Here is a 26,199-nt window from a genome sequence, read left to right as displayed (position 1 = left end):
TTCTTCCACTGAGCTATGGTTCTTCCCCACTTCAGCAGCAAATTTCAGTAGAAAACCAGCCACCGTATCTTTGACCTTTCGGAGTTTAGCTGCATAACCACTGGGATTCTTCTGAGCTCTTTCTCCCCCAAAGGCGACGTGCTTCTGATTGTAAGCACAACTCTTAAAAGCTCATTTTGCAGGCACATTTCATTTGACCCATAGCTCAGTTGCAGAGTGCCCCTTAACATTTTATAACAGCTATTCATAACCTGCATTTTAAAGTTCTACCAGGCTCAAACTATCCTACTTTGGACACATTATGTGAAAACTCAGCCCCCTTGAGAAGTCCATAATGCTGGGGAAAGTGGAAGGAAAGAGAAGAAGAGGACGACCAGCAGCAAGGTGGATGGACTCGATGACGAAAGCAATGAATGCACCACTGAGAGACCTTCAAGGCCAAGTTGAAGACCGATCACCCTGGAGAGAATCTATCTGTGTGGTCACTAAGAGTTGACACTGACATGATGGCTCTTAATCAATCAATCAATCAATCAGTTTTAAAGTGCTACAGTTTTATAGCTTGGCAACTTTTTAGACACCCAAACCACGGAATTTGGGATCCTGATCCGAGGCTTTGGAATGCGCTCCCTGCTGAAATAACAGCCTCCTTATCTCTGACTGCTTTTTAAAGGGCTTTTCAGACACATTTATTCACCCAGGCTTTTAGTTAGACGGATAGAAACTGTCATTGTTCCTAAATTATTTTAATGCTTTGATTTTTGTTTTAATCTGTCGAATCTTTTTTCTCTATCACTCACTCACTCACTCACATTACTATACTGCCTAGTATAGCGAATCTCTAGGCGGTCTTCTAATCTGTTTAATCTTTTGTTTAATATCGCAAAACCGCTCAGAGATGTGAGTTTGAGGCGGTATATCAATATGCTAATGGGAGCATATTTCTCCCATTAGCTCTCCATACCTCTCCAGCTGGTCTTGGGGTAGCCAGCATGAATTGTCCTCTTTGCTAAACAGGGTCCACCCTGGTTTGAATTTGAATGGGAGACCACATGTGTGAGCACTGTAAGAGATTCCCCTTTGGGGATGGGGCCGCTCTGGGAAGAGCAGAAGGTTTCAAGTTCCCTTCCTGGCATCTCCAGATCAGGTGGAGAGAGACTTCTGCCTGCAGCCTTGGAGAAGCCGCTGCCAGTCTGGGTAGACAATGCTGAGCTAGACGGACCAATGGTCTGACTCAGTATATGGCAGCTTCCAATGTATTCATATTCATAATATCAGCTCAATGATGAGGCTGCAGCAAAGTGGTAGAACATCTGCTTTGCATGCAGAAGGTTGCAGGTTACCAGTTCCTGGCAGCATCTCCAAGTAGGACTGGGAAAGACTCCTGCCTGAAACCTGGGAGACCCGCTGACAGTCAATGTAGATGATACTGAGCTAAAGGGACCAAGGGTTGGACTCAGTATCGGGCAGCTTCCTATGTTCTTAGGACAGGCTTATTTGTCGAGGGGATGGGGAGGAAAGTCAGCCTTGTGGTAGCCAGCCACAATTGTCGATTATCAATTGTGAATTGTCCCCTGTGCCAAGCAGGGTCTGCCTTAGTTTGCATTTAGAAGGGGGACTACATGTGAGCACTGGAAGAGGTTCCCCACAGGGGATGGGGCCGCTCTGGGAAGAGCAGAAGGTTCCAGGTTCCCTCCCTGGCAGCATCTCCAAGATGGGGCTGAGAGAGACTCCTGCCTGCAACCTTGGAGAAGCCGCTGCCTGTCTGTGAAGACAATACTGAGCTAGATGCACCAAGGGTCTGATTCAGTATAAGGCTGCTGGTCTTGGACCGTAATAAAGATGATTGATTGATTGGTTGATATGTTACCGATAAGTAATATTGATTGATTGATTGATTGCCATCAAATCGGTGTCGACTCTTAGTGACCACATAGATAGATTCTCTCCAGGACGATCTGTCTCCAACTTGGCCTTGAAGGTCTCTCAGTAGTGCATTCATGGCTGTTGTCATCTAGTCCATCCACCTGGCTGCTGGTCGTCCTCTTCTTCACTTTCCTTCCACTTTTCCCAGCATTATGGACTTCTCAAGGGAGCTGGGTCTTCGCATAATAACCACGCACTAAATCCATGCTTCAGATTTCCACACGTGAAAATAACACAGCTACTTAGGAGGAGCGAAGCAACGAGGTTACCTGGCGGACAGAGCCGGCAGCATTTCTGGATGGTGCTGTCATAATATTCCGTACTGTTTTGGCATTGGTGCCCCACCTGGGGAGTGTAGGGCAGCAGATACACCTGCAGGCATCAAAAGAGAAATGGTTGGGATACAAGCGTGGTGAAGGCAGAGCCAGATTATGACATGCTGGGACCATAAGGCAGGTATGGGGCATACCCAGCTCCCCAGTTGTTGTTGAATTACAACTCCCATCATCCATAGCCACAATAAAGTTTGGCAGGGGATGATGTAGTTGAACAACAGCTGGAGGGCCAGGTTTGCCCACCGCTGCCGTACATTATATCAAGTTTCAAAGGCCCCATATTGTTAAATCATCATTATATATATTTATCTTAGGCAGACCAGTCGCTAATCCTATGCGTGGAAGCTCTCGTGAGAGTTCGCTAGCAGCTGGCAATGGGGACGGGCGAGAGGGAAGAAAATGGTGGCCGGTGGGGAGAAGAAGGAGGAAGGGAGGGCAGAAAAACAGCAGCAGAGGGCAAGAGGGCGAGGGAAGTAGCGATCGGTGGGGGGGAAAGATGGTGGCGGGGGGTTCAGCGAGGCGCAGATGTTCTGCGCCTGGCCCAGCTAGTATATATAGATATATTCTAATTTTAAAAGACAATAAAAAAGAAAGTTCTATTTTTACACACATACTTTGCAAAGATGCAACAAATAGAAATCACCTAATGATTCATCTAATGGTGAAAATGAATCAACAAAGACAAGTTCTCTCGGTGTATGTGTGTCATAATCAGGTCAAAAAGCAAGTTGTGCAAATCGGCTCTGAAACGTTTGTGAATTTGTTTGGGAGAAATAAAGTCACACTTCCCCATGCCCAACAGATACCAAACTGGGCATACACAATCCTGCCACTGAAATGAGCTGAATGCACTGTTTTTTAACACCCGAATATGCTGAGTGAAAGGTTTAGATTTCTTTGAGCAGAAATGCTGAATATAAGGATCATATTGTAACTGCTATTGCTCTCAATGGACTTTTAACACTCAAAAACCAGATCAGTAATTCCAAAACAGTATCAAGTCCAAGAGAAGCAGAAGATCTTTCTTTCTTGGTCAGTTTCAAATTTCCTATTATTCAGATTTGCTGTGTATGGTAATTATTCAATAAACTGAATCAAGTCTGAAGTTGGAATCCTACATATTCAGAACTGCTTTTTTTACTTCCCCTTTGCAAGCACATTACCAAGAAAATAAATAAATGATGACGTATATTTCATTTGTCCAACTTCCTTAAAAGTTCAATATACACGAAATGATTTTGCTCAGTCAATGATGGACCTCCTAGTATATTTATTGCAGTATCAAAGAAAGCCAGTAAAAAGGCAAAACATCATTTGATTAATGTTCTGCACCAGAGGGTGTATAGAAATAGTAAAATATTTCAAATACAGGCAAACCTCATTACTCACTTACTACCGTGAGGAATGAAACCGTGAGTAACAAGGTATTGTGCCTATGGAAAATGGGAGGCTGGGTTCCAGAGTTGGGGAAAACAGAGTAAAAGGGTCAAAAAACCAGCAGAAAGGGGCAAAAATAACTGCAAATATTTATTGTGCTATGCTCCGTGGAGTTCCCATGTGCCCAGAAATGCCCCACAAACCCCCAAATCCCCCCCCAAGCTGCAAAAAAGAAAGAAAGAAAGAAAGAAAGAAAGAAAGAAGTGGAAAATATTTTTAGCAAAAGAGCCACAAAACGGCTCCGTTTGTTTTAACCCTTTTTTAATCTGCGGATATCAAGGCCAGGTGACTTTTCCCTCCCGTGGATATGCGAAAGAGCGAACAACAGTTCTGCGTATAATGAGGTTTTCCTTGAGGGTTTTAAAAAATCCACTTTTTGAGTCGCTTTGTGGGGTGGGGGTGGGGGCCATTTCGACCTCGCAGTAAATTTGCGGTGAAGCCCGCTGTGTGGAAAACGCCCTGCCTGCAACCTTGGAGAAGCTGCTGCCGGTCAGTGTAGCCAGTCCTGAGCTAGATGGAACGATGGTCTGACTCAGTATACAGCAGCTTCCTATGTTCCAATGTATGTCACCCTCCTTGCTGATGTATGTCAATGGGGGAGGTTACAAGAACACTCAAAAATTCTACCCAAGTCCATCCAAACATGCACATGTGTAGGAAAGAGAGACATCACACACCCCGTTCATGTGACTGTTTCCGATGGGGAACACACAGTCACAAGAAGGTGCTTGGACTAGTTGCTGTGTAGGAGTTTCCTGCGATTGAAAGTGGTTTCGTAGCCATCATGATTAATGCTGCCCTGCACCCAGTGGAGGCAGTGAGTGGGGCAGTTCCTCATGAAGAGGTCAAGAAAATTTTGCTGGGCTCTCCGTTTCCATCCGAGGGTTTATGAGGGCAGCGAGAAAGCTGGACTTTGGAAAGAGAGAGAGAGAGAGAGAAAAGAGAAACCCCAGATCAGGAACAATTCAAGACAGAAGCAGAAACATCCTTCTGAAATCAGAAGCGATTCACTGTACATCCGGAGTGATCCGAAGGCGCCTGCACATTGGTGCAGATTGCACATTGACTGCACACTGGTCACTGAGATAAACAGTGGCTTCTCTCTGCCACACTCCCATGTCCTGCTCACTTCTGGAGGGAGGGGAGGATATCCTGATTAACCGATCAATAGACGCTAAGTGGGCTGCGGCAAAGCATGGAAGCCGACAGGCATTCAGGGGGGAGGTTTTGTGCTTTGAGGAACTAGGAGGAAAACGAGTTGGAGGCGGCTGAAAAACAGGAAGACCGTGACTCCAGGGTTGACGCTTTGTTGTTGATCTCGGCAGGGAAGTCTCCGTCCAGACTTCTTGCTGCCAGAGAGGCCCAGAGGACAATACGATGCCTCCTCCCTCTGCAAACAGCAGGCCAAGGAAGGGCGGTAGCAGCAGGCAGCAACGAACAGTACTGCTACTTTGAATCACAGGCACTGGGGAAGCTGCCTTCTACTGAGTCAGACCCTTGGTCTATCTAGCTCAGTATTGTCTTCACAGACTGGCAGCGGCTTCTCCGAGGTGGCAGGCAGGGATCTCTCTCAGCCCTATTTTGGAGATGCTGCCAGGGAGGGAACTTGGGACCTTCTGCTCTCCCCAGAGCGGCCCCATCACCTACAGTAGGGTTGCTATCCACCACCACCCCCGGAATTCTGGGTTTCACCTGGATTTTAAGCATCTCATCCAGATTGCTTGGCCTACCCAGCTTTCATTAAAGAAGAAGAAGAAAGAAAGCTAAGCTTTAGCCCTTGTAGAAGCAGAGTTAGGGAGCCAAACGTGCAGTCACTCTGTGGCTCAAAATTTATTCTCAAGCCTATTTACATAATATGCAAATTAGGCCCCCGGGTTTGGAAAGCCAGAATATGGCAACCCTACGCCTTCAAGGAATCTCTTCCAGTGCTCACATGGAGTCTACCGTTCAGATGCAAACCAGGGTAGACCTTGCTTAGCAAAGGGGACAATTCATGCTTGCTGGGGTATTATTTGGATGGTGTTTGCTGCTGGAATCCTGGCAGAAATTTCTCCTCATGAGACTTTGAGATCTCCCCTGACGTAGCAAAAGACCTGGGAGTCCTGATGAATGGGAGGAGGCACACCAGGAACAGAGGAAGCCGCCATACACTGAGTCAGACCCTTGGTCCATCTAGCGCAGGATTATTATTAATTATTATTATCATTATCATTATTATTATCATTATTTTTACATTTATATCCCACTCTTCCTCCAAGGCGCCCAGAGTACTACATACTTGAGTTTCTCTTTCACAACAACCCTGTGAAGTAGGTTAGGCTGAGAGAGAAGTGACTGGCCCAGAGTCACCCAGCTACTTTCATGGCTGAATGGGGATTTGAACTCGGGTCTCCCCGGTCCTAGTCCAGCACTCTAACCACTACACCATGCTACCCAGACTGGCAGCGGCTTCTCCAAGGTTGCAGGCAGGAATCTCTCTCTTATCTGGAGATTCCAGGGAGAGAACCTGGAACTTTCTGCCCTTCTCAAAGCAGATCCATCCCCTAAGGGGAATATCTCATAGTGTTCCCATGTAGTCTCCCATTCACATGCAAACCAGGGTGCTCTTGCTTAGCAAAGGGGAAAATTCGTGCCTGCTACCACAAGACCAGCTCTCCTCCCAAGAAAGCCAAGGCTTCAAACATCACTGGGAAAGGCTTAAGAACATAAGAACAGCCCTGCTGGATCAGGCCCAAGGCCTATCTAGATCGGTCTTGGGCATCCTGTTTCACACCGTGGCTCACTAGATGCCCCTGGAGAGCCCACAGGCCAGAGGTTGAGGGCTTCAAACACAACCGGGAGATCTGGTCTGCAACATTTTGTGGCAGAGAATTCCATAGGTCAATTATGCGTTGTGTGAAAAAGTACTTCCTTTGGGCAGTCTTACATTTCTGGGCAGTCAGAAAGCCACCCCTTGGAAGTTGGAGTCCCCAAACAACAAGGTACTGGACTGGAGACCGATTTCTGCAGCTGTAACTCTCCGAGCCTTTCCGCCTGGGATACTGGATGTGTTTGCCAGTCCTAGCTTCCCTGTCACCAACTGCCCTCTTCTAAATCTCCAGCTGTCGCCGTTGATGCAAAGGTTGAGCAAAAGTTGATAGATGAGCTGAACCCTGCAAAAATCCCGCATCAGAGGAAGTGCACCAGAGTTCACAAAAGCTTACTGGGAAATAAATGTTTGTCTTTCAAGGGCTAGGCCACACTCTGGGGCCGAAACAGAGGAAGGGAGAGTGAACCCTCTGCTGTTGGAATCCCACACCGAGGCTTTGGAGAGGAGAGTTTCTGGCCTTGCCTTAAGCTGAAAAGATCTTCAATCGTCTCTTTCGATTGTGAGCCCTTTGCGGGCAGGGGACCATCTTATTTATGTATTGTTATTATTATTTATGTAAACCGCTTTGAGAATTTGGTTGAAGAGCGGTATATAAATAAATATTCATAGTAGTAGTACTAGTCGATTTATACCCCGCTTTTCAACACCACCTCAAGTGGTGCAGTGGTTGCCGGTTCGAATCCCCGCTGGTGCTATATCGGGCAGCAGCGATATAGGAAGATGCTGAAAGGCATCATCTCATACTGTGTGGGAAATGGCAATGGTGAACCCCTCCTGTATTCTATCAAAGACAACCACAGGGCTCTGTGGGCGCCAGGAGTCAAAATCGACTTGACGGCACACTTTACTTTACTTACTTTCAGCAAAAGACCCCAAAGCGGTTGACATCAATATCAATCAATCAATAAAATGCCTCCCCGTCCCCCAAAGGGCTCGCCATCTTAAAAAGAAACATAAGAGAGACACCAGCAACAGCCACGGGAGAGGTGCTGTGCTAGGGCCGGACAGGGCCGGGTGCTCTCCCCCCTGCTAAATACAGGAGAGCCACCACTTTTTAAAAGGTGCCTCTTTGCTCTTTTAGGAGGGCCAGAATATAGCCCTGCCGATTATGCTCTCTCGTCTTCTTGCATGGCATTCCATCCTGAAGCACTGCCCAGTGGTGTCAGGATGAAAGACGTCATCCTGGCCCTTGTTCCTCCGAGGGCCTGCCCAAAAGACAGTCTTCTTTTCGCGTTGCACCTCAGCCTCCAATATACAGCTAGACTCACACACTGTGCTCCCTCTCTTGAAGATGAATTGCCTGCTTCGGCATTTGCTTCCCACAAGAAACAGTTTCCGGCTGGGTTTTCAAGTGCACAGCTGCATCTGTTATACCAGTTGCAGGGGAGCAAAAGCCAGAGAGAGGCCATGCCTTCATCTCTTGCCTGTGGGCTCCCCAGAGGCATCTGGTGGTGGGTCACTGTGGGAAACAGGATGCTGGACTAGATGGGCCTCCTTGGGCCTGATCCAGCAGGGCTGGTCTTATGTTCTTAAATCTTCCACTGTTCCCCTAGATCAGGCCTGTTCAACTTTGCTCCCCCCACCCACAGCTGTTTCTGGACTACAACTCCCATAACCCCCAGCCACAGTGGCCAATAGCCAGGGATTATGGGAGCTGTAGGCCAACATCTGCAGGAGGGCCCTAGTGAGACAGCATCTGCCTTTGTTTCTCCTTCATTGCCAGCTTGGACTAAAAAAAAAAAGCTTTGCCCAGGCCAGTATGAGACCCCAGGGGAACCCCTGTGTACCTTTGCTTTTCACTTGTACTGGGACAGAGAGAGGAGCAAGACCATTGGGCTTGAAATAAAATGCAAAATTGTCTGAGGGCCAATTGGCTGAGGGCTGTGTTCTAATTCTTTTCCAACTGTGTGCGGAATGAGTTTTGTTCTGGGCGGCAGGATCAAGGCAGTATGTGTGCACCTGCATTCAGAGTGGGGCCTTCCTGGTTCAACCTGAGCGGGATCTGAAATGAACTGAGCGGACATTAAAAAAAAAAAAAAAACCACCGTGTGAGCGCTTGGTTAGAGGGAACACTGTTGCCATGTTCTTTTCCCATTTTCAGCTGTGTTTTGTACTGCTTTTTGGTTTATTTAATTTTCTTCTCATTACTATTTTCTTAAACACATTTCTATACCACCCACTACCAAAGTCTCTAGGTGGTTGACAACGACGAACCAAACCAAAAATTCGACACATTTACAATGTGTGTAACATTTGAAGTGAAAACAATCCACATTTTGTTGAGTGTCATTGTTTTGATCTAATTTTTAAAAATGTTTGTTTTATTGAATGGTATTGTTTGGTCTTCAGACGAAATGTAAAGAAATAAACATCTTGGGTTATTTGAAGCACGTTGGAAGAAGCCAACATCAGTCAGTACTGATGTCGCAACTCGATCTTGGTTCATTTTAATCTCATAGGAACACAGGAACATAGGAAGGAACATAGGGAGCTGCCATATACTGAGTCAGACCCTTGGTCCACCTAGCTCAGTATTGTCTGCCCAGACTGGCAGCAGCTTCTCCAAGGTTGCAGGCAGGAATCTCTCTCAGCCCGATCTTGGAGATGCTGCCAGGGAAGGAACCTGGAACCTTCTGCTCTTCCCAGAGCGGCTCCATCCCCTGAGGGGAATATCTTGCAGTGCTCACACATCAAGTCTCCCATTCATATGCAACCAGGGCAGACCCTGCTTAGCTAAGGGGACAAGTCATGCTTGCTACCACAAGACCAGCTCTCCTCTCTCATAGGAAGCTGCCTTCTACTGAGTCAGACCTTGGTCCATCTAGCTCAGTACTGTCTACCCAGATTGGCAGCGGCTTCTCCGAGATTGCAGGCACCTCCGTAGTCTTAGTCAGAGACATCTGCGGTTTGGATCTCGTCTGCCAAAGGTCAACTCTCACTGCTACTAGATCTGGTTGTAACCTGGAAGCTGGTTAAGACCTTTGTGGTGGTGTCTGGTGACCTCACAACTTGCTCAGCCTGGTAGCAGATACAGAAAAAGGCAATTTATACTCATGGCCTCTCTGCCAATTTGAGGTGACATGGTTGTGAGCTCCACAGACTTTGTGGACTACAATTCCCATCACCCCCTGCTGGAGTGGCCTTTGGCTGGGAATGATGGGAGCTGTAGTCAACATCTGGGAGTCCCTGTTACAGGGATAATTGCTTGTGAATCGCTTCCTTCTCCTTAGTACAGACAGGATTCATAGGAAGCTGCCGTATACTGAGTCAGACCATTGGTCCATCTAGCTCAGTATTGTCTTCACAGACTGGCAGCGGCTTCTCCAAGGTTGCAGGCAGGAATCTCTCTCAGCCCCATCTTGGAGATGCTGCCAGGGAGGGAACTTGGAATAGGGGTGTGCAAACAGGTTCGATGTCGAACGTGTTTGCGTGTTCGACGTCGAACCGGTTCGGTTCGACCGTTCGGGGTCAAACTGAACCACCCCCTGTTTGGTCCAGCCCTGGGCCAAACACTCCCCAAAGGTTCAGGGGGTTCGTGAGCTTAATTTAGATTTAAAAAAAAAACACCTTTTACTCCCCCTCAGGGGAGTTCCTGGAGGCGGCGGGTGTGTGTGTCCACGGAGGCTCCCCCTCCTCCGGCTGGCCTTCCTCATACTCCCCTTGGCCGGTTTGGCTGCTCTTTGGCCGGTTTTTGGTCTTCACCCGATGGCCCGGCGGCCATTATGGAGCCAACGCGCCTGTGTACATGGCCTCACGCCGCCGGGTGAAGGCCGAAAACTGGCTGAATAGCGGCCGAACCAGCCGAAGGGAGTATGAGGAAGGCTGGTGGGGGGAGGGGGAACGGGGGAACTTCCACGGATCCCCCGCCCCACTGCTTCCAGGAACTCCCCCAAGGGGAGTAAAAGGTTAAAAAAAAATTGTTAACCCAATTAAGCTTGCTAACCCCTCTGGACCGAATGAAACCGAACCGGGGGGGGAGGGGTTCGAGGTGGTGCCGGACCGAACTGGCCATGTCGGGTCCAGCCTCGAACCGAACCGGGCCAGCTGGTTCCGTGCACATCCCTAACTTGGAACCTTCTGCCCTTCCCAGAGCGGCTCCATCCCCTAAGGGGAAAATCTTACAGTGCTCACAGATGTCGTCTCCCATTCAAATGCAAACCAGGGCGGACCCTGCTTAGCAAAGGGGGCAATCCATGCTTGCTCCCACAAGACCGGCGCTCCTCAAGATAGGAGATAGACACTGCGGCGAGGATGGGAGTGGGATGCCATGTCCCCATGGTTCCGGGACACTGCCTGGAGTCCAGCTTTAACGGAGACCCTGCATGACATCTGCTCCAGCCTGTTTTGGCACTCAGCTGTCCCGCCGAGAAGAGGCCAGCACCGTTCAGGCCTCTCCGTTCAGAGCTGAGCGTCTCCCACGGGGCACAGGAAGAGCAGCATGCAATCGAGAAACCGCAGCATTAGCACATTTTGCATATCCCTTTTCGGGCTCCAAAAACATCAGCAAAGCAGGGCAGGAGAGGGGAGGGAGATGCGGGCAGCGGCGGAAGCGACTCGTGACCCTCGACAGGAGTTTGGAAGGGAGGCGCCTTGCAGAGCGGCCAATGGGTCACCCAAGTGTACGGGAAACCTCGAACCCTTCAGTTCAAAGGCCACGTTTTTAAAAAAGCATCACGAAAGGGAGGTTTCCCATGAGACCCTTTATCTCATCGGGAGCAGCCGCTGATGATCCTCTGTGTTCAAATGATTAATAGGGAAGAAAGGAAGAGTGTGGCAATTGTCTGGCCGTAACTGGGAGGATCGCAGACCTTCCAACTCAAGGAAAGACAAATCCGCCATTTTGCAAGCCAGTGTACAGTCGGAAAATATCCACGCTAATGCCGAGTGATTAATGAAGAACAGATTGGTTTTACTTGAGCATCTGTGCGCGATTAATTATTATTATTATTATTATTACATTTATATCCCACTCTTCCTCCAAGGAGCCCAGAGCGGTGTACTACATACTTGAGTTTCTCTTTCACAACAACCCTGCGAAGTAGGTGAGGCTGAGAGAGAAGTGACTGGCCCAGAGTCACCCAGCAAGTCTCATGGCTGAAGGGGGATTTGAACTCGGGTCTCCCCGGTCCTAGCCCAGCACTCTAATCACTACACCACGCTGGCTCACTTTAGTAACTGATTGCTCCCCATACCCCCTGCCACAGCCCCTCTCACCTCAGAGATCTCACCTGAGCCCCACTCCTGCTCCTCCTCCTCCTCCATCTGGTTGCTTCTATCCCCCTCGCCCCTCTTGGTCACTCCTCCATCCCTTCACTCCATGCCCCTCTCCCCTCTTGGTCGCGGCTTCAGTGTTGCTGGCGCCTATTGGCCAAGCTGCAGCCCCCTATCCTCAGATACCTCCCCACCTTCAGAGCTGTGCTGCCGAATCGAATCGGTGTCGACTCAAATCGAATCGACTCATATTCAAATCGAATGGGTGTTGACTCCGGGCGACTATAGAGCCATGTGACTTTTTGGGGTAGAATACAGGAGGGGTTTGCCATTGCCATCTCCTGTGCAGTATGAGATGATGCCTTTCAGGGTATTTGAGGGACTGCCTGCTCCCAAGGGTTGTTGCCCGCTTGACTAGGACATCTGAGGGGGCCCTGCTCCGGGTGCTGACAATGAGGGAGGCCCGGTTGTCGTGCACTCGGGACAGGGCCTTCTCTGTTGCTGCCCCCAGACTCTGGAATGCTCTCCCAGTGGCCATTCGTTCCTCGGACTCCATCACGGCTTTTAGAAAGCTTTTAAAGACTTGGCTTTTTACCCAGGCTTTTACATGATTGTTTTCTACTGCAGCTTCTCTGTGTTTCTATTTGTTGTATTTGTTGTGTTGTTTTTATGCCTGTTTTTATATGTTTTTGTACTTTTAACATGATGTTTTTATTGTGTTTTTATTGTATGTTTTTAACTTTTGTAAACCGCCTTGGGGTTATCTTTTTAATGAAAGGCGGTATATAAATGCAAAAATAAATAAATAAAAAATAAATCTTCCTCTATCGCTGCTGCCCAATAGAGGTGTTTCCCATAGTCGGGGGAACATATCAGCGGGGATTCGAACTGGCAACCTCTTGCTCGCTAGGCAAGTTATTTCTCCGCTGCGCCATTCGGTGGCTAGCTCTTTGGTAGAGCATCTGCTTTGCATACAGAAGGCCCCAGATTCAGTTCTTGCCAAGAGGTGAGGGCTTACCCTCTTCCCTACAGGTACTCCCCTGCAACTGGTATTTAGAGGCCTCTGAAGCTGGAGGTGGCCTATAGCCACCAGACTAGTAACCATTGATAGATCTGTCCTCCATGAATTTGTCCAAGCCCCTTTCATCACCATCCAAGCTAGTGGCCATCCGGGCCAGCTAGTTCCTCACTAGCTAGTGGCTAGTGGCCATCTCCACATCCCATGGCAGAGAATTCCATAGATGCACACAGATCGAGAGCTGTCATATGGAGCCATTTAGAGCGACCTCCGTACCAAAGCATAATACGTCCACTGCGGTGTTCCCCATAACAGGGATTTCCAGGTGTTGTTGACTACAACTCCCATCACCCTCAGCTACAGTTGCCATTGGTTGGGGATGATGGGAGTTGTAGTCAACAACCTCCGGAAATCTCAGAGGGGACACTGTTCCACTGGACAGCAAGCAGGAAATGAAACCTTTGCACCGTATATTTTTTACAAGGAAGCTGAATCGGGGTGTGGGTTCACCCCACTCCAGGCTTTGTCAGCAGTTATGGCAAACATCAAGGCCCTCGAGGACGGGCAAGAGAAACTGAGCAGATCAAGGTGTCGGTGGAAAAATATATCTATTGCACAACCAAAACCACAGTGATGAAGCCACCCACCTTCTGACATCAAAAACCGCTCCTGTGGAAAGAACAAACAGCGTTTCCGAAGTGTCGAGGAGCAAGTTCTGGTGACGGATGTTAAAAAATATAGCAAAACATCCCGCCAGCTAGCCGAAGACAAAACCCCAATTCAGGCATCCCCCCCCCCCGAGACGACAACAAAGCCAATGAGACTATAATCCCCATCATCCCCTGCTGCAGTGGCCTTTGGCAGGGGGGTGATGGGAGTTGTAGTCAACAGCTGGGAGTGCCAACAATGCCTGAATCAAAGCGCCAGTGAAAACACACGACTCATCCAAAAACGGCTCTTATGCCGGAAGATATTTGAAAAGCTAAGAGGCGATTTGGACCCACTCTCCATCTGCCCCAGTTTTCACGCCGGCGGGGAGAGTCCATGCCAAAGTCTTATGCATTGCGCACCCTCCGCCTGGCCCCCTTCCCGTAGGACCGTCTCCGAATAGGGTGATTACAAATGACCCTGTACCCCTGGTCTTCCGAGCCAAAGTCCAGGGCCTCCAAGGCCCCTGGGGGCCCCCAAATCTTCTTTAGTCTGTCCCAGACATGATGATGCTTAATTTGCAGGAGAGGGGGCCCTTCAAAGGCCTTTAGGTCCAGGCTCCACAATTACCTATGTGCTTCTCTGACCGTGATGGGGATTAGAGCAATGGGGGGTTCCTCCAGATGCTGCTGAACTACAACTCCCACAATTCCTCGCGACAATTTATTGTGGCTGGTGGCGATGGGAGTTGTAGTTCAGCAACAGCTGGAGGGACCCTGGTTGGGAACCACTGGATAAGACAAATCTGTGGGACAGGAGAGGTCTTTCCATGGGAGTTCATCATGAGGGACCCTCCGGTCAGAACACCTGGATAACCCACATCATGGTCATTTGCAACTATGTAAGGAAACAGCACAGCCACCTAATGGCACAGTGGGGAAGCAAGAGGCTGTCGGTTCGAATCCCCGCTGGTGTTTCCCAGGCTATGGGAAACCCCTCTATCGGGCAGCAGCGATATAGGAAGGTGCTGAAAGGCATCTTACTGTGCAAGAGGAGGCAATGGGAAACCCCTCCTGTATTCTACCAAGAAAACAACATGGCTCTGTGGTGGCCAGGAGTCGGCACTGACCCAACTCAGGTCGACACCGACTCGGCTCGAGTCGACACCGACTCGGCTCGAGTCGACACCGACTCGGCTCGAGTCGACACCGACTCGGCTCGAGTCGACACCGACTCGGCTCGAGTCGACACCGACTCGGCTCGAGTCGACACCGACTCGGCTCGAGTCGACACCGACTCGGCTCGAGTCGACACCGACTCGGCTCGAGTCGACACCGACTCGGCTCGACACTGACTTGACACCGACTCGACTCGGTTCGACACCAACTCGACCAGGCAATCTTTCCTTTCCAAGGAAGCAGCACAAGGGAACCTCCAGTCTGATCAACAGTCTAATCCACATCATGGTCTTTGCAAGGATGTAAATACGCAGCACAAGGGAGAGCTCCATGCCTTCATGCCTTCCTTGTGAGACTCCTGGAGGCAACTGATTGGCCACTGTGGATGCGGGACTTGATGGCCCTTTGGCCTAATCAGCCAGGGCTCATGTTACATACATTGGGGACTCAGGAGCTAGGGCAGTGCGACTCTTTCCTTGTCCGTACCTGGATCGAGCTAGCCAGGAGCTAGAGGCAAGGAGGCCACGAAGGAGCTGTGGACTCCACAAATGGCTGGCTGCAAATGGAGGGGTGATGCAACCAACCTCCATCTGATCAGATGCACGCTTGAGATTGAGGGCACGCTTCTGAGGCTGCAGCCGGCTGTGGCTTTCTGGCTGGTCTTTATGACTAAGCAGTGTGCTGTTATTTCATCTGGGTTGCATCCGCCTTTTCCAAAACACAGCAAGACGGTAAACCGGCGAGATTCGCACTTCAGAAATAGTTCTGAGTCACGCTTCCTGTAATTCACCGTTTTTGCCGTATTCAGTCAACATTGTCGGGGGGGGGGAGGCGGAGGGGGAGAGGCTCTTGCTAAAGGGAGGGTCACAGCCGTCCAAAGAATGCAAACTACGAAATGGCAGGAGATTGCTTCAAGGGAAAGCGTCTCAAAGCCATCCACGTAAGGTGGGTTCACATGACCTGCTGCAAGGGGAGACGAACTGGTCTGCCATCTCCCGCACAATATGAGATGATGCCTTCCAGCACCTTCCTAGATCGCTGCTGCCCAATATAGGTACCGGCAGGGATTCGAACCGGCAGCCTCTGGCATGCTAGTCAGCCCATTTCCCTGCAAAGCACAAATTGCCACCTTTGCTAAGCAGGGCCTGCCATGGTTTGAATTTGGATTGGAGACCCTGTGTGATCACTGTAAGAGATTCCCCTGAGGGGATGGGGCTGCTCTGGGAAGAGCCTCTGCCTGCTTGCATGCAGGAGGTTCCAAGTTCCCTCCCTGGCCGCATCTCCAAGAGAGAAACTCCTGTCTGCTAATTTGGAGAGCCGCTGCCAGTCCGTGCAGGCAATACTGAGTGGGATGGACCAATGGTCTGACTCAGTATATGGCAGCTTTCTCTATTCATAAGTAAGGAGGAGGGAACCTGTGATCCCAGTGTGAGTCACAAGTTTGACTCTTTGCATAATGTCTGAACCCAGGAATATTGAGTGAAGAATATCATTTTTTAAATTCATGTATTCATTTATGTATGTATTAATTACTAATCGATCGTACTATATATAATTATTATATAATTAATATAATTATGTAAATATAATATAATTAAATAATACTAATACTATAATATAATTAAATAATACTAATACTATTAATAATGATAATAATAATGATGATGATGATGATAATGAGAGGAAGGAGAATTAGGAGTAGGAGGAGAAGGAGAAGGAGAATGTGTTTATAGCACCCTTCATCCCAATACCCTGTAGCAGTGAACCACAACATAAAAACTATCAACATTCAATAAAAACAACCAGAAAATAAAAATCTTAAAAAAAGAGCCTGGTTAAAGAGAACAGCCTTCAGTTTCCTCCAGAAGGCTAGGAGAGAGGAAGCCATGAATATCTCGGCCACGAGTGAGTTCCAGAGCTGAGGAGGGCTGTCACCGAGAAGGCCCCGTCCCACGTGCTCAACAAGCAGGCCTCCATAGGTGTCGGCATGCGGAGCGGAGCCCTGGTCCCAGCCAGCCGAGTCAGGGGACTGAGTCGAGGGTCAGGTTTCTCCCCACTGCCCGACATTCACCCATCACCCATCACCGAAACCGACATCTGAAGTTGCCTTGAGAATCTCGAGCAAGACTAGAGCAAACCTGGCATTTTCCACCTGACATTTTTGGGGTCTGGATGTCAGAAAGGGAGCTGAACTTGTGGCTTGCATTGGAAGGACGTGCTCCCCAGGGACCCTGCTACAGTGTGTGTGTGTGTGTGTGTGTGTGTGTGTGTGTGTGTGTGAGAGAGAGAGAGAGAGAGAGAGAGAGAGAGAGAGAGAGAGAATCTACCCACACATACATACACACACAACATTAATATCCCACTGTTGCTCCAAGATAGGAACCTAGAAAGCTGCCATATACTGAGTCAGGCCATTGGTCCAATTAACTCAGTATTGTCTGCCCAGACGGGCAGCGGCTTCTCCAAGGTTCCAGGCAGGAATCTCTCTCAGCCCAATCTTGGAGATGCTGCCAGGGAGGGAACTTAGAACCTAGATGCTCTTCCTAGAGCGGCTCCATCCATGAAGGGGAATATCATACAGTACTCATATGTAGTCTCCCATTCAAAGGTAAACCAGGGTGGACTCTGCTTAGCAAAGGAGGCCATTCATACTTCCTACCACAAGACCAGCTCTCCGCCTATAGAGGAGAACTTCACTGTGTGACAAAGTGGCCTCACACTTTTAGAACATTAGGAAGCTGCCTTATACTGAGTCCGACCATTGAGAAAGACTCCTGCCTGCAACCTCGGAGAAGCTGCTGCCAGTCTGTGAAGACAATACTGAGCTAGACAGAACAATGGTCAGACTCAGTATGTGGCAGCTTCCTATGTTCCTACCAACGCTAATGGGGCTGAAAACACACCACCTACACACGAAAGAGATCTTACAGTTGTGGTTAAATAATTTTTTTAAAAAAATCACTGAAAAGGTCAATTTCACTCAAAACAGGTGAACTAAACCCACACTGTTGATAGGGGAAAAAAGTAGCAGCCTTGTACTGTATCAGACCCTCGGTCCATCTAGTCCAGGATTGTCTACACTGACTGGCAGCAGCTCTCCAAGGTTTCAGGCAGGAAATGGAGATGCTGCCAGGGACTGGAAAGCAGGGGCTATACCACAGAGCTACAGCCTCATCCCCTAGGAAACTGCTGCCTACTGAGTCAGCCCCTTGGTCCATCCCGCTCAGTATTACCTACACTGACTGGCAGCAGCTCTCCAAGGTTCCAGGCTCATGGGTCTCTCCCAGCCCTGCCTGGAGATGCAGCCAGGGAGTGAACCTGCCACTGAGCTAAGGCGCCATCCCCCATAAGGCTGAAGGGGGTGGCCCCTTGCTAACCGCAAACAGGACCACCCACAGAAAAAATTCCACACAGCTTTGTGGGGGGATTCCCAGGCGAACAGAAGCAAAAAATTCACTGAAAAGGTCAACCCGGCCTGACGTGTGGTCACGTCGTTCAGACAGGCTGAAGCAGGTATGTGTGAAACGGCGGCGGGGTGGGGGTGGGGGAGGAGATAGAGGGGGGGAGAGGGGCAGGTGTCGTTCAGACAGGCTGAAGTGTGTGTGTGTGTGTGTGTGTGTGTGTGTGTGTGAGAGAGAGAGAGAGAGAGAGAGAGTGTGTGTGTGTGTGTGGAGTTGGGGAGAGGGGCAGACGTTGTTCAGACAGGCTGGTGTGTGTGTGTGTGTGTGTGTGTGTGTGTAAGAGAAAGGGGGAAGAGAGGGTCACAGTTTAGACAGGCTGAAGTGTGTGTGTGTGTGTGTGTGTGTGTGTGTGTGTGTAGTCGGGGAGAAGGGCAGACGTTGTTCAGACAGGCTGAAGTGTGCGTGTGTGTGTGTGTGTGTGTGTAAGAGAGAGAGAGGGAGGGAGGAGTGGGGGAGAAAGGGGCAGACCTTGTTCAGACAGGCGTGTGTGTGTGTGTGTGTGTGTGTGTGTGTGTGTGTGTGTGTGTGTGATGGGGGAGGAGAGAGTGGGGAGAGAGAGAGAGACCTCAGTGTCTTAAGAAAGTGGTGGAAAACGGCAAGCATGTCCATACCATCACTTGCATCTTTGAGACGGCAACATTTAACAGGGAAGGAAACAGGGACCTGCGTTTTAGGCGGTATCCAAATATGATATCCTGCTCACTCCATCTCAGGACCCAAATCGACAAGGCATCTGTGGACTTCAGTTTTTAGCCTGAGAACAGTCGGGGTCACCTGGGCTGAATCAGGGACACAGCCCTGGGGAAGGGGTTACTGTTCCCCCCACACACAAACACCCCATGCTATTTCGCCGACCTATATCCTCCACCCCCCACATCCCGGAAGCTGCTAACAGGTGTACTGGGAATGGGGGAGGGAGATGTGAGTTGGGGAAACAGCTAGAAACTTTCTTCAACATAATAGGGACATAGGGAGCTGCCATTTACTGAGTCAGACCCTTGGTCTATCTAGCTCAGTGTTGTCTACCCAGACTGGCAGCGGCTTCTCCAAGGTTGCGGGCAGGACTCTCTCTCAGCCTGATCTTGGAGATGCTGCCAGGGAGGGAACTTGGAACCTCGATGCTCTTCCCAGAGCGACCCCATCCCCTAAGAGGAATATCTTACAGTTCTCACACATGTCGTCTCCCATCCAAATGCAAACCAGGGCAGACCCTGCTCAGCAAAGGGGACAAGTCATGCTTGCGACCACAAGACCAGCTCTCCTCCCTTAAGAAAACCCCAAGTCGACCTTGAGATCAGCCACCAAAAGGGGCAGGAGACTCAGACTTCTTTCCGCAACACAAAATTAAGCCAGGGGACTCTCTGCCACAAGATCAATAGCCACTGACACGGGCTTCACCAAGCAGGCTACATCTAACAACGCTGATTAGTCACAGCAACTCAACGGAGCCACCCGGTCCAGCGGCAGCCTAATCCTGAACCCCAGATGCTGAAAGCAAACCAAGTGGGTGGAGAGGCCATCCCTTGGAGGCTTCACTTGGGAATTTACAGAAGCCCGTGGCTGGCCGCTATTGGGAACAAGCCCAAAGAAACCCGGTTTGATCAAGACAGTTTGTAGTACATGGTCCCTAAACTACAAGCCTTTGAAAGAGTTAGAAGCAGCTCCGTATTCTTTTAAGATTTATTTTTAATAAACATTAATCTTTATTTTCTTCCTTTATTGAGCAGAGGGAGAGCAACTGACCCTCTCCGTCCCCAGCACAGCATCCCTCCATTGGCTGTTGCCGGGGTCTATCTTTTTTTTTTTAAAGATTGTGAGCCCTTAGGTGACGGGGAGCCATTTTATTTATTCACATCTATGTAAACTGCTTTGGGGACATTTTGTTGAAAGTGGTATACAAATATTCAAATTATTTCTGTTATAGTGCACAATTGAAAAGTTAAAATTAAATACAGTAATTCGTTCCCCACGTAGGAACATAGAAAGCTGCCATATACTGAGTCGGACCATTGGTCCATCTAACTCAGTATTGTCTTCACAGACTGGCAGCAGCTTCTCCAAGGTTGCAGACAGGAATCCTCTCAGCCCTATCTTGGAGATGCTGCCAGGGAGGGAACTTGGAACCTTCTGCTCTTCCCAGAGCAGCCCCATCTCCTAAGGGGCATTATACAGTGCTCACACATGATGTCTCCCATTCAAATGCAAACCAGGGCAGACCCTGCTTAGCAAAGGGGACAAGTCCCGCTTGCTTCCACAAGAGCAGCTCTATGTTATATCCTTTTTCATCAAAACCACAAAAACCCTTACCAAATCTTGTCCTTTTCTATTCCTCATTATATTCAAATGCTCAATAATTAATTACTCATTATATTCAATGCATTATATTCAAATGCTCAATAATTATTTAATAGTTATTTATTTATTCGATTTATGTACTGCCCTTCCAAAAATGGCTTTAAAATAAGTTAATCAGTCCCCTTTCCCTCCTCCATACCACCTGAGAGAAACAGATACCACGCAACATACTCATGAACCATAAATATATTACTTAAAAGAGTTACTTTACTTTGGAACTCTAAATACCCGTGCCCGATCGATATCTTCGCCACACACAAAAAGGGAAAACAGAACCACCATATAACTGTCCAAACCATCTTATAGGGATACACAGAAATTTACAGACATAAATATATCAACATCAATGTAAACAAATATATATACACACACACACATATATTTATAAACAGCAGCTAGCAGGAGGAGGGAAAATTATTCCAAGAAGTCACACTGCTTTTAAAAAGAGAGGCAAGGCATAACATTTCAATGGGACTCCTTGGGAGTAATTTCCCTCATGTCAGCCACGGAAATGAGAGCTCATTTTTTCCCCAACCCTCGGTTCATCCATCCTGAATGTGCAGGGGGTTTTGATTCTCATTTGAGAGCGGGGATTCCTTCCCATGGGGACGGAAAAGGGATATTCCATGACGGCGGGGAGGAGAGGAGATTTTGCAATATAGCTAACCCCCCCTATGAAAAAGGTTTCCCACCTTGGGATCTCCAGCCAGCTGGTGTAGTGGTTAGTGCTGGGTTAGGGCCAGGGAGGTAAAAGGTGTGCCCTCGAGTCAGTGTCAACACCCGGCGCCCACAAAGCCCTGTGGTTGCCTTGGGTAGAATACAGGAGGGGTTGACCATTGCCTCCTCCCGCGGAGTGTGAGATGATGCCTTTCAGCACCTTCCTATCTCACTGCTGCCAGATATCGGGAAACATACCAGCGGGGCTTCCAACCCGCCACCTCTGGCTTGCTAGTCGAGTCATTTCCCCACTGCAGCAACCAGGGAGCCCTGAGTTCAAATCCTCGCTCTGCCATCACCTCACGGGGTGACGCTGGGCCAGTCACTTCTCTCTGGGCCTAACCTACCTCACAGGGCCGTTGTGAGGATAAACATAAACCATGCACACCACACACGGCAGAGAAAAATGTAAACCACGACAGCACCGTCAGTAATTCTCTCCCAGCTACAGCATTGTGACCGTGGATGATGGAAGCTGTAGTCCTCCTCCCGCTGTATCTAGAGAACGCCAGGCTGAGCAGCCCGGTGCTCTGGGTTTATGCCAGTTATTTATTGACTGACTCTTCCGCCAGGGTAGCCACGGTTACGCTGATCCCCAGCACAATCCCGAGCCGGCAGGGCGAGAAGCCATCACCACCCCGCCAGTTTCGTGGCTGGGTGGAGATCTGAACTCCGGTCCCAGTCGGGGGCGGGGGGAATTGAGGGGGGGCACAGACGGGGCAAAGCGCATTGAGCCCCGCGGAGTTCTGAAACCTGGGGAAAGGGGGCCACTGGGGGGGGGTGCTTGTGCCCTCCCCTCCCTCTCCACCGGAGCCGCCCTCGGCTCCCTACTAGTGCCACACTCTAACCACTACTCCAGCTGGCTCTCTACTGAATGGGGGAAGGCAGTTCCTTGAGCTGGGCTGGGGGGGGGGAGGTCGCGGAGGGGGGGCACCGTGGAAATTGGGAGCTGATGATCAAGGGCTCCTGCCCACTGACCCAGGCAGGCAGCTCGCCCACCCACCTACCTACCTACCAACCCAGGCAGGCAGCTCACCCAGCTGGCTCTCTGCTGAATGGGGGAAGGCAGTTCCTTGAGCTGGGCTGGGGGGGGGAGGTCGCGGAGTGGGGGGGGGCACCGTGGAAATTGGGAGCTGACGATCAAGGGCTCCTGCCCACCGACCCAGGCAGGCAGCTCGCCCACCCACCTACCTACCTACCGACCAACCCAGGCAGGCAGCTCACCCACCTGCAGGAACCGGAGCTGCAGCGCCGAGCACAGGAGAAGGAGCGCCGCCGGGGAGCCCGCGCGGAGTCGCATGATCCTGCCGCCGCGGGGAGCGGAAAGCGAAAGCAGCTGCGCTGCCGGAGCCGGCCGGGGTCAAGGCCTGCCCGGGAGGAGGGGAGGGACCAGGCCAGGCAGGGGCCGGACGGAGCGCGCAGCCCCGGAAGCCGCCCGCCGGGAAAGCCTCCCGGCGCCGCGAGGGCCTCTGAGCGTGTGCAGAGGGCGCCTTCACCTTCTCCTCCATGGACTCCGCTGGTCACGATTAGCCCCGGGGAAGGGGCCGCGGAAGGGGGCGCGATGGCACCGCCCGAGCCCCGGCCTGCCTTTGGAGTCGCGCAGCTGGAGCAAAGTTAACCAAGTCGAAGTACACTTATGGGTGGCGAGAGACTTGGGACATTTCCTCAGGTGGTTTCTCTTCTCTGCCTGCTCTCCCTTTACTCTGCAATTCATTTTGCGTTCAGTGGCAACACCAGACATCGATCCATCTGTCTATTACTATATATCCATCCATCCATCTGTCTTATTTATTCATTATTTCTCTGTGTAAACCACCCTGAGCCATTTTTGGAAGGAATAGAAATCGAATTATTATTATCTTGTTTACACAGTCAGACAGGTGTTATTGACTGGTTTGTTTTATCCAGACATCGAGTCCTTCCCAAGGACCTGGGATGGCTGAATTTTATTGTCAGTTGTTATAGATATCGTCGCAGAATATAGGCTGTTCCCAGTAAAGCTGCTTTTTGCAATTGGCTGATGGTGATTTCTGTGGCCCCGATGGTGTTGAGGTGCTCTTCAAGGTCTTTTGGAACTGCACCCAGGGTGCCAATGACCACTGGGATGATTTGGGTCTTCTTCTGCCACAGCCTTTCCATTTCCATTTGTAGATCTTTGTATTTGGTTATTTTTTTCTATTTCTTTTTCTTCTATTCTGCTATCCCCTGGTATTGCTATGTCGATTATTTTGACTTGTTTTGCTTTCTTCTCAAGTACAGTTATATCTGGTGTATTGTGTGGCAGATGTTTGTCTGTTTGTAGTCTGAAGTCCCATAATATTTTTGCATCTTCGTTTTCTTCAACTTTTTCAATTTTATGGTCCCACCAATTTTTGGCTACAGGTAGCTTGTATTTTTTGCAGATGTTCTACTGTATCATCCCTGCTACCTTCTTCTTCTTCTTCTTCTTCTTATTATTATTATTATGGAGGTTGGGGAGGGGCACAGATGAAGCAAAGAATATTTTGGGAGACAAACTTGCTCGTGCATGCTAGAAGTCTGGGAGAGAACGGACAGTACATTCCACATTATTCCTCCCATCCTCAACAGAAATAAGCCCGTGGGAACTAGACTTTGTCTATATATTCGTAAGTGGTGGTAATGAGGATAGGAAAAAGGAAGACGGGCACTCTGAGCATGGGAGAAGTGCCTTTCTCCTTCAGGTTATGGCAGGAGTTCGGCAATGGAGTTCTCAGATTTCGGTCCCCAGATGCTTCTGTGGCTGGGGAAGATGGGAGTTGTAGCCCTGTTGTAGTTTCCTACCACATGTCCCCTCCCCGGGGAAGAGAGCTGGTCCTGTGGTAGCAAGCATGACCTGTCCCTGTAAGCTAAGCAGGGTCCGCCCTGGTTGCATACAGAAGGGAGACTAGAAGTGTGAGCACTGCAAGATATTCCCCTGAGGGTATGGAGCCGTTCTGGGAAGAGCATCTAGGCTCCCAAGTTCCTTCCCTGGCAGCATCTCCAAGATAGGGCTGAGAGAGATTCCTGCCTGCAACCTCAGAGAAGCCGCTGCCAGTCTGTGTAGACAATACTGAACTAGATGGGCCAATGGTCTGACTCAGAATATGGCAGCTTCCTATGTTCCTCAAGAACCATCTATGCTGATTTATTCATTACAGTTATATCCCATTTTTCCTCCTCGGAGCTCAGGGGAGCCTATATGGTCTCAACCCCTATTTTATCCTCACATCAACCCAGTCAGTTAAGCTAGGCTAAGAAGGGATAACTGACCCAATCACCCAGTGAGCATCATGGTGGAGTGGGGATTCAAACACAAGCCCCCCCCACCCCCGGTCCTAGTCTTAGTCAAACACAAGCCCCCCCCCCGACCAGGTCACCTGACCTGACCACTAAGGCACACTGCCTTACGAACATATAATGCTACATTCATATGTTTATCTCTCCAGCACCGGCTTTGAGAGCAGGTGTCCTGGCCGACTGGCCACAACTGTTCCCTTTTTAAAAAAAAAATCTGGTTTTTCCCCTAAATCTAGATTCTGCTTCCCAGCCCTCAATAATAGGAGGCATTGTGTAACCAACTCTAATAACAGGAGAGCCACATGCAGGAACCAAAGGAGCAGTGAGGCGATGTATTTATAGCCTCTGGCGTTTCTTTTCTGCACACAGCTTGTTTCTAGGCTAACCGGTAGTTTAAAGCCCAAAAGCATTAATTGACGTTGAAAGCAATCTTTTGGCATTCAGGCCTGAGGTTCTGTTCAATGTTTGGTGTATCTTCTAGAGAGGCATATTTCTCAGCTCAGCGATGATGTCCTCGATATATTTCTATACAGGTGTATCCCTCGATGTCCATTTTCAAAGCATGGATGAAATAATGTCTTGTCTGCAAGAACGCAGGGTGAAGAGAGAGAGAAAGAAAGAAAGAAAGAAAGAAAGAAAGAAAGAAAGAAAGAAAGAAAGAAAGAAAGAACTTTCTGCACATCTGCTTCCATCAGGCACGGTAAGATGACACAGCTTTTCATTGGATGACTGTAACCTCCTGTGAATCACCAAATTTATCTTACCCAGTGGAATATCGCAGCTTTCCGGTTTTGTTTGAAGTCAAGTTTCTAGCACTCAAGACTGCAGACAAGGACTTAGAAAGGGCAAGTCAAGAGCTACCAAAAAGATCTGGAGTGAAAGGTAGTCTCACATTACGTCAAGTGAACACAGGACGTTGCCGTATGATGAGTCAGTCCCTTGGTGGTTGAGCTCAGTATTGTCTACTCTGACTGGCAGCAGCTCTCCAGGGTTTCAGGGAGGGTCTTTCCCAACCTTACCTGGAGATGCTGCCAGGAGTTGATCCTGGGACTTTCAGCATGCAAAGCAGGTGCTCTGCCATTGAGCTACACCCCCATGATGCATGGATACAGGCGTCTGCACACCTAGAGCTGGATCCAAAGAACCGAGTGGAAGGAAACAGCTGCTAAGCACACTTCCACACTTGCACACTCATTTACTTAGTGCTGTGACTGGGAGGTTCTGTAGCAGCCGTCGTTGTTGTGAATCTGCTCTGAAAAGAGAGCCAGCGTGGTGTAGTGGTTAGAGTGCTGGACTAGGACCGGGGAGACCCGAGTTCAAATCCCCATTCAGCCATGAGACTTGCTGGGTGACTCCTCTCTCAGCCTAACCTACTTCACAGGGTTGTTGTGAGGAGAAACTCAAGTCTGTAGTACACCGCTCTGGGCTCCTTGGAGGAAGAGCAGGATGTAATAAATAAATAAAATAAATAATGAATACAAGGTTTCATGAGCAGATCATCATCTTTGCATGGTGCAGGATCTTAGCGCAGGATCATCATCTTTTTGCGAAGAGCGGGATCTTTGCGTGGGATCATCATCTTTGCAAGGTGCGGGATCTTTGCATGGGATCATCGTCTTCATTTATTTATTATTTCTCTGTGTAAACCGCCCTGAGCCATTTTTGGAAGGGCAGTATAGAAATCGAATAGATAGATAGATAGATAAAAAAATTGCAAGGTGTGGGATCATAATCTTTGCGTGGGATC

At 49.3% G+C, this 26,199-nt stretch overlaps 2 protein-coding genes across 4 annotated transcripts in view; one reads left to right on the top strand and one right to left on the bottom strand.

Moving 5' to 3' along the window:
* Positions 1-22,496, bottom strand: part of TNFRSF1B (TNF receptor superfamily member 1B) — a 43,033-nt gene extending 20,537 nt beyond the window's left edge. Inside the window, exons 1-2 of one of the 2 annotated variants that reach the window (XM_053281415.1) lie at positions 22,384-22,496; positions 2,196-2,298 (exon numbers count right to left, since the gene is read on the bottom strand). In XM_053281415.1, the coding sequence (XP_053137390.1) occupies positions 2,196-2,298; positions 22,384-22,455 (175 nt within the window). In that variant the 5' untranslated portion in view covers positions 22,456-22,496. Of the gene's footprint in view, positions 1-2,195; positions 2,299-4,375; positions 4,449-22,383 lie in introns of those variants that run through there. The other variant, XM_053281416.1, reaches the window with a different exon arrangement.
* Positions 22,488-26,199, top strand: part of LOC128338670 (kelch-like protein 12) — a 30,486-nt gene continuing 26,774 nt past the window's right edge. Inside the window, exons 1-2 of one of the 2 annotated variants that reach the window (XM_053281411.1) lie at positions 22,488-22,824; positions 24,986-25,152. The gene's annotated coding sequence lies outside the window, so the exon portion shown is untranslated. Of the gene's footprint in view, positions 22,825-24,788; positions 25,153-26,199 lie in introns of those variants that run through there. The other variant, XM_053281412.1, reaches the window with a different exon arrangement.

This window comes from Hemicordylus capensis, chromosome 16 (assembly GCF_027244095.1).
Source record: "Hemicordylus capensis ecotype Gifberg chromosome 16, rHemCap1.1.pri, whole genome shotgun sequence".
Taxonomy (NCBI): Eukaryota; Metazoa; Chordata; class Lepidosauria; order Squamata; family Cordylidae; genus Hemicordylus; species Hemicordylus capensis.
Note: the sequence above shows the minus strand (reverse complement) of the source record. Positions and strands in the feature narration are given on the sequence as shown.